At 41.2% G+C, this 16,498-nt stretch overlaps 1 protein-coding gene across 1 annotated transcript; it reads left to right on the top strand.

The window, feature by feature from the left end:
• Window positions 1-1,033: 1,033 nt before the first annotated feature.
• Window positions 1,034-16,467, top strand: LOC133662497 (prickle-like protein 1). The gene is made up of 6 exons (XM_062066554.1): window positions 1,034-1,151; window positions 4,261-4,398; window positions 13,267-13,470; window positions 13,560-13,746; window positions 13,874-14,824; window positions 14,906-16,467. Exons 1-6 carry the CDS (start codon window positions 1,044-1,046, stop codon window positions 15,829-15,831), a joined length of 2,514 nt encoding a protein of 837 aa, XP_061922538.1. The 5' UTR covers window positions 1,034-1,043; the 3' UTR covers window positions 15,832-16,467.
• Window positions 16,468-16,498: the final 31 nt, after the last annotated feature.

The following is a 16,498-nucleotide window of genomic DNA, read 5'->3' as shown; positions in this document are numbered from 1 at the left end:
TTTCTCTAAACTTGTCTTTCTGAAAAGTTATAAGCAGCAAAGTAAAAAAAATAATGAATTTATTTAAACAAGTGAGACCAAGTCTTTAATATATTTTCTTGGATTTTCAAATTCTATTTGAGTTTTTGTCTCTCTTAGAATCAAAAATGTCAGGCAAAGCGAGACCAGCTTGCTAGTAAATAAATACAATTAAAAAAATAGAGGCAGCTCACTGGTAAGTGCTGCTATTTGAGCTATTTTTAGAACAGGCCAGCGGGCTACTCATCTGGTCCTTACGGGCTACCTGGTGCCCGCGGGCACCACGTTGGTGACCCCTGATCTACATCAACAATATGATTTGCCTGAGTGGCTGGACAGGACAGATTAAAAAAGTACAAAAAATAATAATTTAACCTGGGTTGTCCCGCGGGGTTGGACTGTGGACCCATGGTGTAGTAGAACATATGCACTACAGGAGTACATTTTTATGTCAAATTGAATTAAAAAAACCATACATTTAGCTAGAAAGTGCATTATTATTTTCATATTTTTGCCTGCCACATAAATGACATGGCAAGCCAGCTCTGACCCCGCGGGCCTTGAGTTTAGACACCGGCGCTCTGCAACTACACGGTTTCGCTTGTGGCCATAGCTAACAGCTCGTCTGTGTATTATTGTTTGGTGTTTTCCCCATAAAAATCTCGGAAAACGTAAACATTTTATACTCTTCAGTGGGAAACGGGTTAAGCAAACAGTGCTCTCTCGCGTGTCACAGACATTTCACAGTCGGTTGCCTGTGACAGGATCAAGATTGACATGTTTGGCCCGACAAATCGAAAAATAAGGGCACACGCGCACCCCACACACACACACACACACACACACACACACACTCACACACACACACACACACACACACACACACACACACACACACACACACACAGTAGCAGCCTTTATCCATTCATTGATTCCATATTTGCTTCTCGCGTCTTCCAATTCATTCCAAAGTGTAATGTTTGCAAGACTCTGAACTACCAAACTTCTTGCCTCTGCAGGTCCAGATGTATTTTTCCTGCCTGCCGGAGGACAAAGTGCCGTACGTTAACAGCTCTGGCGAGAAACATCGGATCCGACAACTGCTCTACCAGCTGCCGCCTCACGACAACGAGGTAAAGCCATGAACTCAAAGTTAAAGTTAAAGTTAAAGTACCAATGATTGTCACACACACACTAGTTGTGGTGAAATGTGTCCTCTGCATTTGACCCATCCCCTTGTCACCCCCTGAGAGGTGAGGGGAGCAGTGGGCAGCAGCGGTGGCCGCGCCCGGGAATCATTTTTATAATAATAATAATAATAGATTTTATTTGTAAAAAGCACCTACATTGAGTAAACAATGTATTAAAAAAAAAAAAGATAATAAAAAATAAATAAAAATAAAAACTAGAACTAATATGCATATATCTTTAAAAAAAAAAAAAAGGCTTTTTTAAAAAGAAGGGTTTTTAAGCCTTTTTTTTTTTTAAAGCATCCACAGTCTGTGGTGCCCTCAGGTGGTCAGGGAGAGCGTTCCACAGACTGGGAGCGGCGGAGCTGTTCGTAGCTTTGTCCTCGGAGGTTGGAGGAGGTTAGCCTGTCCGGAGCGAAAATGTGTCGGGTGGAGGATTTGGGGGTGAGTAGTTCTTTTGAGGTGGAGAGGGGCATTTCCATGGAGGGCACTGGTGGGTTAGTAGGGAGACTTTGAATTCAATCCTGAGTGGAACAGGAAGCCAGTGAAGGGATTTGAGAGTTGGTGTGATATGGTCATATTTCCGCACTCTCATCAGGATCCTAGCAGCTCTATTCTGTATGTACTGCAGCTTCTGGATGTTCTTGCTGGGGATCCCGACAAGAAGTGCCTTGCAGTAGTCTAGTCTATATTTTGGTGATTTAACCCCCCAATTCCAACCCTTGATGCTGAGTGCCAAGCAGGACGTAATGGGTCCCATTTTTATAGTCTTTGGCATGATTAGGGATGATGTTTGATAAGAAATTATCGAGTTTTGAGCCTATTATCGAACCGATTCCTTATCGATTCTCTTATCGAATCCAGATAGGTTGTTGTATAAGGAAAAAACACAATATTTGGTTTAACAAAAGCTCACTTTTATTTTATTAGAAAAAAATCTAATCAAATAAATAAATAAATATTGACTGTTACACCTTTAAAAAAATAAAATAAATAAATATTGACTGTTGTTACCCAAAGTATATTAAGTGGGATTTTTCAGAAAAACAAATATATACAGTAACACAAAAACAACCTGTCTCTGTGATCACTATAGGTCAGGGGTCGGTCAACCCGCGGCTCCGGAGCCGCATGCGGCTCTTTGACCACTCTGATGCGGCTCAGCTACATACTTGCCGACCTCCCAGATTTTCCCAGGAGATTTATGGATCTCAGTGTCTCTCATAGGTAACTCCAAGGGAAAATATAATCCTATTTACACTCTAATTACTAAATAAAGGGAGTGCCCTAATTGCACTGCAGTAATTGTCCTCTATAGCATTTACAGACAGGGTGCCAGCCCGGCCACTAGTTGTATGTAGCTTTTACTTGCACACGTAGGAGACAGCAAAGCATACTTACTCATCAGCCACACAGCTTACACTGACGGTAGCCGTATCAAACAACTTTAACATTGTTACGTACAAATATGCGCCACACTGTGAACCCACACCAAAAAAGAATGAAAAACACATTTCTGGAGAACATCCCACCGTAACACAACATAACACAACACAACCAATACCCAGAATCCCATGCAGCCCTAACTCTTCCGGTCTACATTATACACCCCCGCTACCACCAAATCCCCCCACACATCAACACCCCCCCCCCCCCCCCCCCCTCTCCGTGCGTTGGTTGAGCGGAAGAGTTAGGGCTGCATGGGATTCTGGGTATTGGTACCGTCAGTGTAAAATGTTTGGCTGCTGAGGTAGTACGCCTTGCTGTCACTTACGTGAGCAAGCTGAAACTGCAGTCTACATGTGATCGAGCAGGTACACTGTTAGGGCAGACTGTAGAGGGCGCCAAGAGCAGTGTCATCATGCCCTGATGTTCGGGAGTCCCCCGGGAAAAATGGGAGTGTTGGCAAGTATGACGCTATCAAGCGCCATTCATTCAAAACTCCCGGGCCGCACTAACATCAAATTTCCACATTAAAGTGCGTGCCGGTGGCGTGTGTCGGAGACCCCTGGTTAACATAGCACAAAGAGCTTTGTATGCGGTGTTTTTCATTTTAAATTTTAAAAAATTGTTTTGTGGCTCCCATTATTTTCTTTAATTTGTGAAACTTGCCAAAATGGCTCTTTGAGTGGTAAAGGTTGCCGACCCCTGCTATAGGTGAATAGCCATGCCTTGAGGCGTTTTTTTCCGGGCCATTATTTTTGCTGCTTGTGTGACATCACAGGAAATGACGTAGCTCAGTCCAATGACTGAGCTACGTCATTTCCTGTGATCAGTCTAATGACTGAGCTACGTCATTTCCTGTGATGTCCCACAGGGCATTTCTTGTAGGACGGGATTCGTTCCCACGGATTCGAATAAAGAACCAACTCTTTTTCTTTACTATAGTGGCCTCGATAACGGGAACCGGTTCTCAAAAAGGGATTCGAGTCTATGGAATCGGTTATTTTCTTATCGAACGGTTCTTTTCTTATCGAACAACCGGGAGAACAGGTTTCGAACATCATCCCTAGGCATGACGGAACTTCACTCCGAGCTTTTCCTAATTTAAAGGGAAAAAATGGGATCACTCGTTCAGAGAAAGCGGTGCATGTTGCAATAAAGCGTCAGCAGCTGATTACAGCTTAGACTAACACCAACAGAACAATGGCCACCAGCTTTATGGTGCGTAGCGCAGCACTCCTTTCACATCTGCGCTGATAAGAGTTTACATGAGAAGATAGGGCGCGGGGCTTTATCAGGCCACACGGGGGGGCTCCGTCCGACTGAGGTGGTCTCTGTATAAACATAACGTTTAACGGGCTGGTTTTATAATGTTTGTTGGTGATTGAGGAGAATTCCTTGCGTAACTGTGGTTAGGGAGGGAGAAAGTGCACCAGCATGTCTTTTATCCGGGCATTGATCACCGTCTCTAAACACAAGCAAGGGGTTTACGTCTCGCCCGTGCCATCCTTTCAACAAAAGCTTTGGGTAGATGATTTTTCAAACAAACGACTTTTTTTTAGGCTGTTTTTTTTTTTTCTCACAAAAAAAACACTTCTGTCTCGAGCAGGTTCGTTACTGCCAATCTCTGACAGAGGAGGAGAAAAGGGAGCTTCACGTGTTCAGCGACCAGCGGAAGAGAGAGGCACTCGGGAGGGGAATGCCCAAGATCCTGCCCCGAGCTCTGCAACACACACGCTGCGAGAATGTAGGTAGCACGACCACACACACACACACACACACACACACACACACACACACACACACACACGCATACATGTCTTGCCTACTTTGTGTGGACCCACGTTTAGTTAGTAGGTTGTGAGGGCCCCCCTTTCCACTATAGCTAGAATGATGAAAAAATATATATCTAGCCCTAGATGGGAGTAGAGAGTTGCAACTAGGGATGTCCGATAATGGCTTTTCGCCGATATCCGATATTCCGATATTGTCCAACTCTTTAATTACCGATACCGATATCAACCGATATATACAGTCGTGGAATTAACACATTATTATGCCTAATTTGGACAACCAGGTATGGTGAAGATAAGGTACTTTTTTAAAAAATTAATAAAATAAGATAAATAAATTAAAAACATTTTCTTGAGTTACATAGAAACTAGTAATGAATGAAAATGAGTCAAATTAACTGTTAAAGGTTAGTACTATTAGTGGAGCAGCAGCACGCACAATCATGTGTGCTTACAGACTGTATCCCTTGCAGACTGTATTGATATATATTGATATATAATGTAGGAAGCAGAATATTAATAACAGAAAGAAACAACCCTTTTGTGTGAATGAGTGTGAATGGGGGAGGGAGGTTTTTTTTGGGTTGGAGCACTAATTGTAAGTGTATCTTGTGTTTTTTATGTTGATTTAATAAAATGTTTTAAAAAAAAATTTAAAAAACGATACCGATAATAATTTTTTTGGGTTGGTGCACTAATTGTAAGTGTATCTTGTGTTTTTTATGTTGATTTAATTTAAAAAAAAAACAAAAACGATACCGATAATATTTTTTCGGGGTTGGTGCACTAATCGTAAGTGTATCTTGTGTTTTTTATGTTGATTTAATTTATTTATTTTTAAATAATAAAAAAAAAACGATACCGATAATATTTTTTTTGGGTTGGTGCACTAATCGTAAGTGTATCTTGTGTTTTTTATGTTGATTTAATAAAAAAAAACAAAAAAAAACGATACCGATAATATTTTTTTTGGGTTGGAGCACTAATTGTAAGTGTATCTTGTGTTTTTTATGTTGATTTAATAAAATGTTTTAAAAAAAAATTTAAAAAACGATACCGATAATATTTTTTTTGGGTTGGTGCACTAATTGTAAGTGTATCTTGTGTTTTTTATGTTGATTTAATTTAAAAAAACAAAAAAAAAACGATACCGATAATATTTTTTTGGGGTTGGTGCACTAATCGTAAGTGTATCTTGTGTTTTTTATGTTGATTTAATTTTTTTTTTTTTAAATAATTAAAAAAAAACAATACCGATAATATTTTTTTTGGGTTGGTGCACTAATCGTAAGTGTATCTTGTGTTTTTTATGTTGATTTAATAAAAAAATTAAAAAAATTAATTTAAAAAAAACGATACCGATAATATTTTTTTGGGGTTGGTGCACTAATCGTAAGTGTATCTTGTGTTTTTTATGTTGATTTAATAAAAAATAAAAAATAAAAATAAAAAAAAAAACGATACCGATTATAAAAAAAAACGATACCAATAATTAAATTTTAAAACATTTATCGGACATCCCTAGTTGCAACCTCACTTCAGAATGCAAAACACACAAAGTAAAAAAAATATTTTACTTCTGTAGTTGTGAGGACCAGGCAAATGTCCTCACACACACACACACACACACACACACACACACACACACACACACACACACACACACACACACACACACACACACACACACACACACACACACACACACACACAAAGAGGTCATTAAGTGCTCATGTAGCCATCAGGCATAAAAACCAAGGGGCGCACTATTTATATCTTAAGCTAGTCTGATTGGCTGATGTAGTTTGGAACTCGCAAATAAATCCCCGTCATTACTTTGAGGAAGCGAGGGAAATGTTGTGCGCAAACCGAGCAGTAAAGTCAGCGCCCTGAGAAGAATTGTCTTGCCAATTTCCCGCCAACAATCTACAACTGCTTCAGGTTTACATATCTGGGGCCGTACTTATCAAGCTTCTTAGAGTGCCATTTTACACTTAAGTCCTGAGAATTTGCGAAATTTAGTCCTACTCTCAAACTTAAGAATAAAAGCTTTTTATCAACGTTCTTAAGTCTAAGAATCACTCCTACTCTCCACGATATTTAAGAGACCTTCAGAGGTGTCTTAAGTGGTTAGGAGTTGCCAGCAGGGGATGGCACTGAGGCGAGAGAGACGTGCGCCAACGTTCAGGGAACGGAACGATGTTCTGGATTTGTTTGATGACGAGCAGCTGATCAAACGGTATCGTTTAGACCAGGGGTCACCAACGCGGTGCCCGCGGGCACCAGGTAGCCCGTAAGGACCAGATGAGTAGCCCGCCGGCCTGTTCTAAAAATAGCTCAAATAGCAGCACTTACCAGTGAGCTGCCTCTATTTTTTAAATTGTATTTATTTACTAGCAAGCTGGTCTCGCTTTGCCCGACATTTTTAATTCTAAGAGAGACAAAACTCAAATAGAATTTGAGAATCCAAGGAAATATTTTAAAGACTTGGTCTTCACTTGTTTAAATAAATTCATTAATTTTTTTACTTTGCTTCTTATAACTTTCAGAAAGACAATTTTAGAGAAAAAATACAACCTTAAAAATGATTTTAGGATTTTTAAACACATATACCTTTTTTACCTTTTAAATTCCTTCCTCTTCTTTCCTGACAATTTAAATCAATGTTCAAGTAAATTTGTTTTTTCTATTGTAAAGAATAATAAATACATTTTAATTTAATTCTTCATTTTAGCTTCTGTTTTTTCGACAAAGAATATTTGTGAAATATTTCTTCAAACTTATTATGATTAAAATTCAAAAAAATTATTCTGGCAAATCTAGAAAATCTGTAGAATCAAATTGAAATCTTATTTCAAAGTCTTTTGAATTTCTTTTAAAATTTTTGTTCTGGAAAATCTAGAAGAAATAATGATTTGTCTTTGTTAGAAATATAGCTTGGTCCAATTTGTTATATATTCTAACAAAGTGCAGATTGGATTTTAACCTATTTAAAACATGTCCTCAAAATTCTAAAATTAATCTTAAATTAAATTAATGATGCTCCATAAATTATTTTTTAAATTTTTTCGAAAATATTCGAATTAGCTAGTTTTTCTTTTCTTTTTTTCGGTTGAATTTTGAATTTTAAAGAGTCGAAATTGAAGATAAACAATGTTTCATAATTTAATTGTCATTTTTTTCGTGTTTTCTCCTCTTTTAAACCGTTCAATTAAGTGTAAATATCATTAATTATTAATAATAACATAGAGTTAAAGGTAAATTGAGCAAATTGGCTATTTCTGGCAATTTATCCAAGTGTGTATCAAACTGGTAGCCCTTCGCATTAATCAGTACCCAAGAAGTAGCTCTTGCTTTCAAAAAGGTTGGTGACCCCTGGTTTAGACAGAGCGGGTATTATTTTTGTCACAGATTTAATACTTTTCGATTCCATGTTGATTTCTGCATGTGTCTGCAGTGGGCTAGTATATATAGAGCCACCCACACCAGTTTCAAATTAGTTGCCTAATTAATGAATTGGAAAGAAAATGTTATGACAGTAGCGTATGTGTGTGGCCGTGAGGTGAGTGACGTCATTTCGTGTTCTCGACTCTCATTTTCAAGAGGATATAGTATCCGAGGTGGTTTAAAATACAAATCCGTGATCCACAATAGAAAAAGGAGAAAGTGTGGAATCCAATGAGCCCTTTTACCTAAGTTACGGTCAGAGCGAAAAAAGATACATCCTGCACTGCACTCTAGTCCTTCACTCTCACGTTCCTCATCCACGAATCTTTCATCCCCGCTCAAATTAATGGGCTTTCTCGGTCCGAATCGCTCTCGCTGCTGGTGTAAACAATGGGGAAATGTGAGGAGCCCTTCAACCTGCGACGTCACGCTACTTTGGGCGGTATAGCTCGGTTGGTAGAGCGGCCGTGCCAGCAACTTGAGGGTTCCAGGTTCGATCCCCGCTTCCGCCATCCTAGTCACTGCCGTTGTGTCCTTGGGCAAGACACTTTACCCACCTGCTCCCAGTGCCACCCACACTGGTTTAAATGTAACTTAGATATTGGGTTTCACTATGTAAAGCGCTTTGAGTCACTAGATAAAAAGCGCTATATAAAAATAATTCACTTCACTTCACTTCACTTCACTTCCGGTACAGGCAAGGCTTTTTTTTATCAGCGACCAAAAGTTGCGAACTTTATCGTCGATGTTCTCTACTAAATCCTTTCAGCAAAAATATGGCAATATCGCGAAATGATCAAGTATGACACATAGAATGGATCTGCTATCCCCGTTTAAATAAAAAAAATTCATTTCAGTAGGCCTTTAAAATCCTTTGATTTTCTCAAAACTCGACAGTGTGCCTTATAAACCGGTGCGCCTAACGTATGGAATATTTCTGGTTGTGCTTGCCGACCTCGAAGCTATTTCATTTTGTACGTGGTGTGATGATAAGTGTGACCAGTAGATGGCCGTCACGCATAAGAGACACGTGCAGACTGCAAGATGACGCCAGTAAACACCAAAACTTTAAATTGTCAGGTTTGTCACTGACAGTTTAGTTATGTTTTGGTTTTTCCTCTGTTTGTTTTTATTTCCTGGCAGCGCTCTTATTTTGGTTCAGTTTCCTGCTTTTCTCCCTGAGCGCCGTTTCCCCTCAGCTGTGGCTGATTGGCACCCGGCCACACCCGGCTGCTATTTAGACCTGCTTTGCCCTCCAGTCAGGGCTGGAGTATTGTCGTTGTAGCTACTACCTGTATGCCTAATCTGGATAGCTGTTAGCCCTTTCCTGTATGCTGTGGGCTGTCTTCTAGTTCCTCGTTTACCATTTTCCTGGTATCCTGTTTCCTGTCTCCTAGTTCCTGGTTTGTGTTTTACCTTTATTTTGGATATTAAATTATGTTTTCCTGCACCAAGCCTGCCGTCTCTGCATCTTGGGGTCCGTCACCACATCCACTTGACATAAATGTTCCATTGAAAATATAGAACATTACACACAGCACCCTACATGACATAAAACATGCTTAATTTAACACTTAATTTAGGTACAAAATATGCTTCTTTTTAAAAAAATCTGTGATGTAGTGCAGCCGCATATTTGAAGCGCAATGTGTATGTAAGAATGACACGTGGATTGGTATTTATAAGAACCCTGCCAAGTGCGGACAACCCTAATTTGGACCACTATCCAATAGTTAGAGTTCATCCATGAAGTTCTGTGGAAATTCTAAATATTGTGCAATAACTAACCAACAAAGTCTCCGTCCGGATGCAATCATCTCCTTTAGCTCAACAATCACTTGCCAGATATCCTTATTAAAAACGTCCCTTCAACACTGAACAAACTAAGCTCTTAACAAAGAGGAAAGCACATCCTCAGCTTGGCTATGTCAGCAATGTCGAAAGCAGGTCGCCGCCCCAAACACATGCTAACAAACATCATATGTTGAGAAGTAGCGACACATGCCGACAAACACTAACCCGTAGAGGAAATGCCACACTGTCACCAATCCATAGTGTCATACTCACAAGCCACATGTCATACAGACATGGTTGAGTATACCCATGCCCATGACGGCACACATGTTCACATACAAATATGAGACTCCGGTTGCTGTCGTTCTCAGGGACATCCATAAGCCAGGGCCCCGGTCGGTCCACTCTTGTAATAATGGCAAACAGCTGGGCACGCAATGCTATCGCTGTCTTCTGGGATAAATAAAGCCCTGTGATTGTGCCTTCAGAAATGCCTTTGACAATCTCTGCGGAGTCATACGATCTTTGTCAACTCAAGACAAGGCCGGTGGGTTCTGTTTAGGCTCAAGAAATAATAACAAATTAAAGCTGCAAGCAGCGATGGACGGGACCGAATTTGACGGCACATAAAATCCAAACCGGAGCAGTAATTAAAACTCTTTCGTCAACTTTTAATCAGAAGGGTTCAATCTCTCTCTTGTGCTAGTTTGAAGCCGACACGACAAACGCGCTAATAATTTTTGAAAAAAGGTGACCGGTTTTTACAAAACTTTTGTTTTGAAGGGGGAATTGCAAACTTCCTGTTGATTTTAGCTGGGGGTTGTCATTATATGAAATGTAGGTCTAAGTGAGACCTACATAGAGGTTTTTGTTTCATGTCTCTATGACATTCCTACTGGAAGTTACAGGCAGTTTTGTCTGTTTTCTTCCTAGGAGCAGTTTTGTCTGTGTTTTCTTCCTAGGGGGCGCTAGAGCGCAAATTTGAGTTTTGGGGTTGTTTTTTTTTATTAGATCGCAATTTTTGCCAGTCCTGATGTGTGTGTTCAGTTTGGTGAGTTTTGAAGCATGTTAAGGGGGTCAAATTATAGCTCAAAGAGGCAAAAGTGACTGTTTTTACAAAACTTTTGTTTTGAAGGGGGAATTGCAAACTTCCTGTTGATTTTTGCTGAAGGATGTCAAGGATGTCAGTTCATAAAATCCAAACCGGAGCAGTAATTAAAACTCTTTCGTCAACTTTTAATCAGAAGGGTTCAATCTCTCTCCTGTGCTAGTTTGAAGCCGACACGACAAACGCGCTAATCATTTTTGAAAAAAGGTGACCAGTTTTTACTAAACTTTTGTTTTGAAGGGGGAATTTCAAACTTCCTGTTGATTTTAACTGGGGGTTGTCAATATATGAAATGTAGGTCTAAGTGAGACCTACATAGAGGTTTCATGTCTCTATGACATTCCTACTGGAAGTTACAGGCAATTTTGTCTGTTTTCTTCCTAGGAGCAGTTTTGTCTGTGTTTTCTTCCTAGGGGGCGCTAGAGCGCAAATTTGAGTTTTGGGGTTGGTTTTTTTTTATTGGATTGCAATTTTTGCCAGTCCTGATGTGTGTGTTCAGTTTGATGAGTTTTGAAGCTTGTTAAGGGGGTCAAATTATAGCTCAAAGAGGCAAAAGTGACTGTTTTTACAAAACGTTTGTTTTGAAGGGGGAATTGCAAACTTCCTGTTGATTTTAGCTGGGGGTTGTCAATATATGAAATGTAGGTCTAAGTGAGACCTACATAGAGGTTTTTGTTTCATGTCTCTATGACATTCCTACTGGAAGTTACAGGCAGTTTTGTCTGTTTTCTTCCTAGGAACAGTTTTGTCTGTGTTTTCTTCCTAGGGGGCGCTAGAGCGCAAATTTGAGTTTTGGGGTTGGGTTTTTTTTATTGGATTGCAATTTTTGCCAGTCCTGATGTGTGTGTTCAGTTTGGTGAGTTTTGAAGCATGTTAAGTTGGTCAAATTATAGCTTAAAGAGGCAAAAGTGACTGTTTTTACAAAACTTTTGTTTTGAAGGGGGAATTGCAAACTTCCTGTGGATTTTTACTGAAGGATGTCAAGGATGTCAGTTCATAAAATCCAAACCGGAGCAGTAATTAAAACTCTTTCGTCAACTTTTAATCAGAAGGGTTCAATCTCTCTCCTGTGCTAGTTTGAAGCCGACACGACAAACGCGCTCAGAGGAGATGATTTTTGAAAAAAAGTGACCGGTTTTTACAAAACTTTTGTTTTGAAGGGGGAATTGCAAACTTCCTGTTGATTTTAGCTGGGGGTTGTCAATATATGAAATGTAGGTCTAAGTGAGACCTACATAGAGGTTTTTGTTTCATGTCTCTCCGACATTCCTAGTGGGAGTTACAGGCAGTTTTGTCTGTTTTCTTCCTAGGAGCAGTTTTGTCTGTGTTTTCTTCCTAGGGGGCGCTAGAGCGCAAATTTGAGTTTTGGGGTTGGTTTTTTTTTATTGGATTGCAATTTTTGCCAGTCCTGATGTGTGTGTTCAGTTTGATGAGTTTTGAAGCATGTTAAGGGGGTCAAATTACAGCTCAAAGAGGCAAAAGTGACTGTTTTTACAAAACTTTTGTTTTGAAGGGGGAAATGCAAACTTCCTGTTGATTTTTGCTGAAGGATATCAGTTCATAAAATCCAAACCGGAGCAGTAATTAAAACTCTTTCGTCAACTTTTAATCAGAGGGGTTCAATCTCTCTCCTGTGCTAGTTTGAAGCCGACACGACAAACGCGCTCAGAGGAGATAATTTTTGAAAAAAAGTGACCGGTTTTTACAAAACTTTTGTTTTGAAGGGGGAATTGCAAACTTCCTGTTGATTTTAGCTGGGGGTTGTCAATATATGAAATGTAGGTCTTAGTGAGACCTACATAGAGGTTTTTGTTTCATGTCTCTCCGACATTCCTAGTGGGAGTTACACGCAGTTTTGTCTGTGTTTTCTTCCTAGGGGGCGCTAGAGCGCAATTTTGAGTTTTGGGGCTAGGTTTTTGGATTAGATCGCAATTTTCGCCAGTCCTGATGTGTGTGTCAAATATGGTGAGTTTTGAAGCATGTTAAGGGGGTCAAATTACAGCTCAAAGAGGCGGCGGTATAATAAAGGATAATAAAACCTTACAATTACAATAGGGTCTTCTGTCCCAAAGGGACATTGCGGTCCCTAATTACTAGTGCAGTTTTCACTACTATTTAATTAGGGGGGGCTTTCTTATAGAACAAGGATGGTTCCTTGTGTTAACCTAAAAAGCATTGTTTTACTTTTCTTATTTATAAGACAGCATGTCATTTCCGTCTTCATGGTTGTGCGCTTTCTCTACTGTATCGCGCATGCCAATGGCATTTCTCTTTGGCTGGCGTTGTATTGCTGAAGTGTAACAGGCATCAACACGTCTATTTTGATATGTTATCCGACCACAAATTGAACATACAGTACTTATGAACAGATTTGGCCATATTACAACCTGAGTTACAGGGTCTTAACTGTAAGCCACTGCATTAACAAGATGCTTACAGTGGGGGAATTGAATCTGTGACATATGTTTTCCAGTGTGGAGGTGGCATCAGTGGAGGGGAGATGGCAATTTTTGCCTCCAGAGCTGGATCGAGCCCCTGCTGGCACCCAGCATGCTTTGTGTGCGCCACATGTCAAGAGTTGCTTGTGGACCTGATCTATTTCTATCAAAATGGCAAGATCCTCTGTGGGAGACACCACGCTGAGCTCCTTAAGCCAAGATGTTCTTCATGTGATGAGGTAAGCAGCAGGTACACATGAGTGTTGGCAATCGTCTACGGTCCTTTTTTTCGCGTTTTACTAACAGTTTGTGCGCATTGCTCCTGTAGATTATTTTATCGGACGAGTGCACTGAGGCGGAGGGTCGTCACTGGCACATGAAGCACTTTGCCTGCTTTGAGTGCGAGACCATGTTAGGGGGGCAACGCTACATCATGAAAGATGGCCGGCCCTACTGCTGCGGCTGCTTTGAATCACTGTATGCGGAGTACTGTGAGGCTTGTGGAGAAAACATAGGTAAGCCAATCAAATCTAGATTGAAGGCTCAACAGCTAACATGCCTGATAGAGAAGTGATAACACTTCCGTTGCAGATATCCTTCACTTTCTTATTCAACGCACCTTTTTTCCCTCTTGCCCTACAGGAGTGGACCATGCTCAAATGACCTACGAAGGTGGACACTGGCACGCCACAGACGAGTGCTTTTCCTGCGCACAGTGTAAGACCTCCTTGCTCGGCTGTCCTTTCCTGCCAAAGCAAGGGCGCATTTACTGTTCAAAAGCCTGCAGCCAAGGAGAGGATATCCACGCCTCGGACTCGTCCGACTCCGCTTTCCAGTCTGCTCGCTCTCGTGAATCCCGGCGCAGCGTCCGCATGGGGAAGAGCAGCAGACCTTCAGAGCAGTGGAGACAGTCACAAGTTTTAAACGCCTCTACCACCGTCTCTGCATGTGAAGTTGAAAGAGATGTGGATATTGTTGGGCAAAAGCTTTCCCATTTAGGACTGGATGAAGAACAGTTCTGGAGGGATCGTGAAGAGCAGGACGCCGGCGGGGACGAGGATCCAGAGGAATGGGCCCAACATGAGGACTATATGACTCAGCTCCTACTGAAGTTTGGCGACCAAGAAATGTTGCACCACAATCATCAGCCATCCCTAAAATCTCCAAGTCCCATTCATGACAGAAATCGTCTTGTGAACGTTTCTGACCCTTGGCTAAAGCCTGACAAACTGGGAATCACTGCCTGTTCTCCTACCCCCACCAGTCCCACGCAGAGCCAGACTTCTAACCCATCCCGAACCAACAACCATAGCCCTGGTCTCATCAGCAAGAAGCATCTTCCCGAAATGTACTGGGCCCAGTCACAGGATGGGCTAGGAGACTCAGCGTATGGAAGTCATCCCGGACCGGCCAGCGCAAGAAAGATTCAAGAGCTAGAGTTGGATCAGGATCAGGACCAAGGAAAACATGCCCAGTGGCCAGACAATAGGCAGTGGTACCAAGATACATTGGAATGTATCGCTGATGAGCTGAGGAAGGCAGGGCAGGGTGTTGGAGACTCTACGGACTCCATAGCGCTGTCAAACATCACTGGTAAGGAAATTATACTTTTGTTTTTAATTTCCATTCTTTTTTTAGTGAAAACGCCTTGATAACAAATGTTTGATCCCTTAGGTGCATCAGTTGACGGAGATCGCAGGGAGAGACCAATGATTTACTCTCTTCATGCAGTGCAGGATCATTTGGTGGGAGACGGCAGTGAGAAAATGAGCAACATGGGGACCTTTAATTCATCCCATCTTCATCACAGTACCAACTCTCTCAACCTTCATATGGAGAAGGCAGAGCAGGAGAAAGGACAGGAGGTAGACCTAGCAGCAAGGGGAATGCTTCGCTCACTGTACTCTCATTCCGAAGCGCCACCATCTCCCTTTGTCCATGCACCTGCTCTGAGGAGGACCAAGTCACAGTCCAGGCCTCCTCAGATGGTCAAGTTCACAGAAGACACTGTGGACAACGGATACAACGACGGTTTTGAGGTCAATCTTAGAATGCATCCCATGAGCGAGAGGCCACAGCGAAGGGCATACTCGCATGAGGCAGGAAAGGACAGAAGCCGCCCATCTAGTCAGCATGGGCGCAACAGACAGCATCACCCCCACAGTAGGCACCACAGGAGTCGCAAAACCCATTCGGACATTGCTCTTAATGCGGTACCTCTGGAAAAGGCGCAGAGACCCTATCGACAGAACCGACAGAATCCTGTCGACCCTCGACATCCCTCTCCAGGGCAGCCTCTGGCCTACTCTCAAACCAGGTCAGAGTGTATGTTTCAGGGGCCATCTCATGGAGACCCTCGGGTTGAGCATTTCATGAGTCTGTACAAAGATGAGGATGAGTGGTGTTCCACTTGCTCGTCATCGTCATCAGATTCCGAGGAAGAGGGATACTTCCTGGGTCAACCTATACCCCAGCCGCGGCCCCCTGTGCGCTACTATGCCGAAGACTACCCGAGGGTCACCGCCCTCGCATCCCAAAGTCGTGGCTCTAAGACTGGTCGCAGAAAGAGCCACCGCTCCAAAAACTGTATTATCTCCTAAAGCACACAGGCTGCATTCAGACTAGAAGGTGCACAAAACAAAGTGTTTTATTTTTTAGATTGATTAAATGTTTTGTACAGGTTTAAAAACTACGTTCAGTTGTAATTAAGCTAACATTTATCTGAGTGTTTAAATGTGGCAATGACAAAATAGAATCTGTATAGTCCTAAATGTGTAAATTCATTTTAAATTGTTTTAATGTGATGCTTAAGCTGCAGAAAGGCCTTTGGAATTTTGTGGAGACAAAAAAAAGGTAGATTAAGTTTGTTTTTTAAATGCTTAGGTTGTGCAGATATTCATGAGTACAGTCACAGAGGTGGAGAATAGTAGACTGAGAAACTAACAAGACAATTATTTAATGAATAATAGTATAAATGACTGTATATACTAAGTTAAAATTGTAATACTATCTTTATATTGGTGGTTTAAATAAGTGTTATTGAAGAAAATCCCAGCTGTGACTGTAAGCAATTACCTTGTTGATAGTTTAACCAAGGTGCCATTTCTTCAACGGTGTTCTGCACGGTCCAGTGCCAGCATCTGCTGCGACAAAATATGTCAAGTCTGCCTATATTCAATCCAAATACTCACCACACCTGTTGTGTCATAACCAGTTATATGCATAGTATGGCAAAGAAGCTTGTAATAAAATATTTTTTGCAAAGCT

This window comes from Entelurus aequoreus, linkage group LG12 (genome assembly GCF_033978785.1).
Source record: "Entelurus aequoreus isolate RoL-2023_Sb linkage group LG12, RoL_Eaeq_v1.1, whole genome shotgun sequence".
NCBI lineage: Eukaryota > Metazoa > Chordata > Actinopteri > Syngnathiformes > Syngnathidae > Entelurus > Entelurus aequoreus.
The sequence above is the reverse complement of the archived record's forward strand: the minus strand, read 5'-3'. Positions and strand labels throughout refer to the sequence as shown.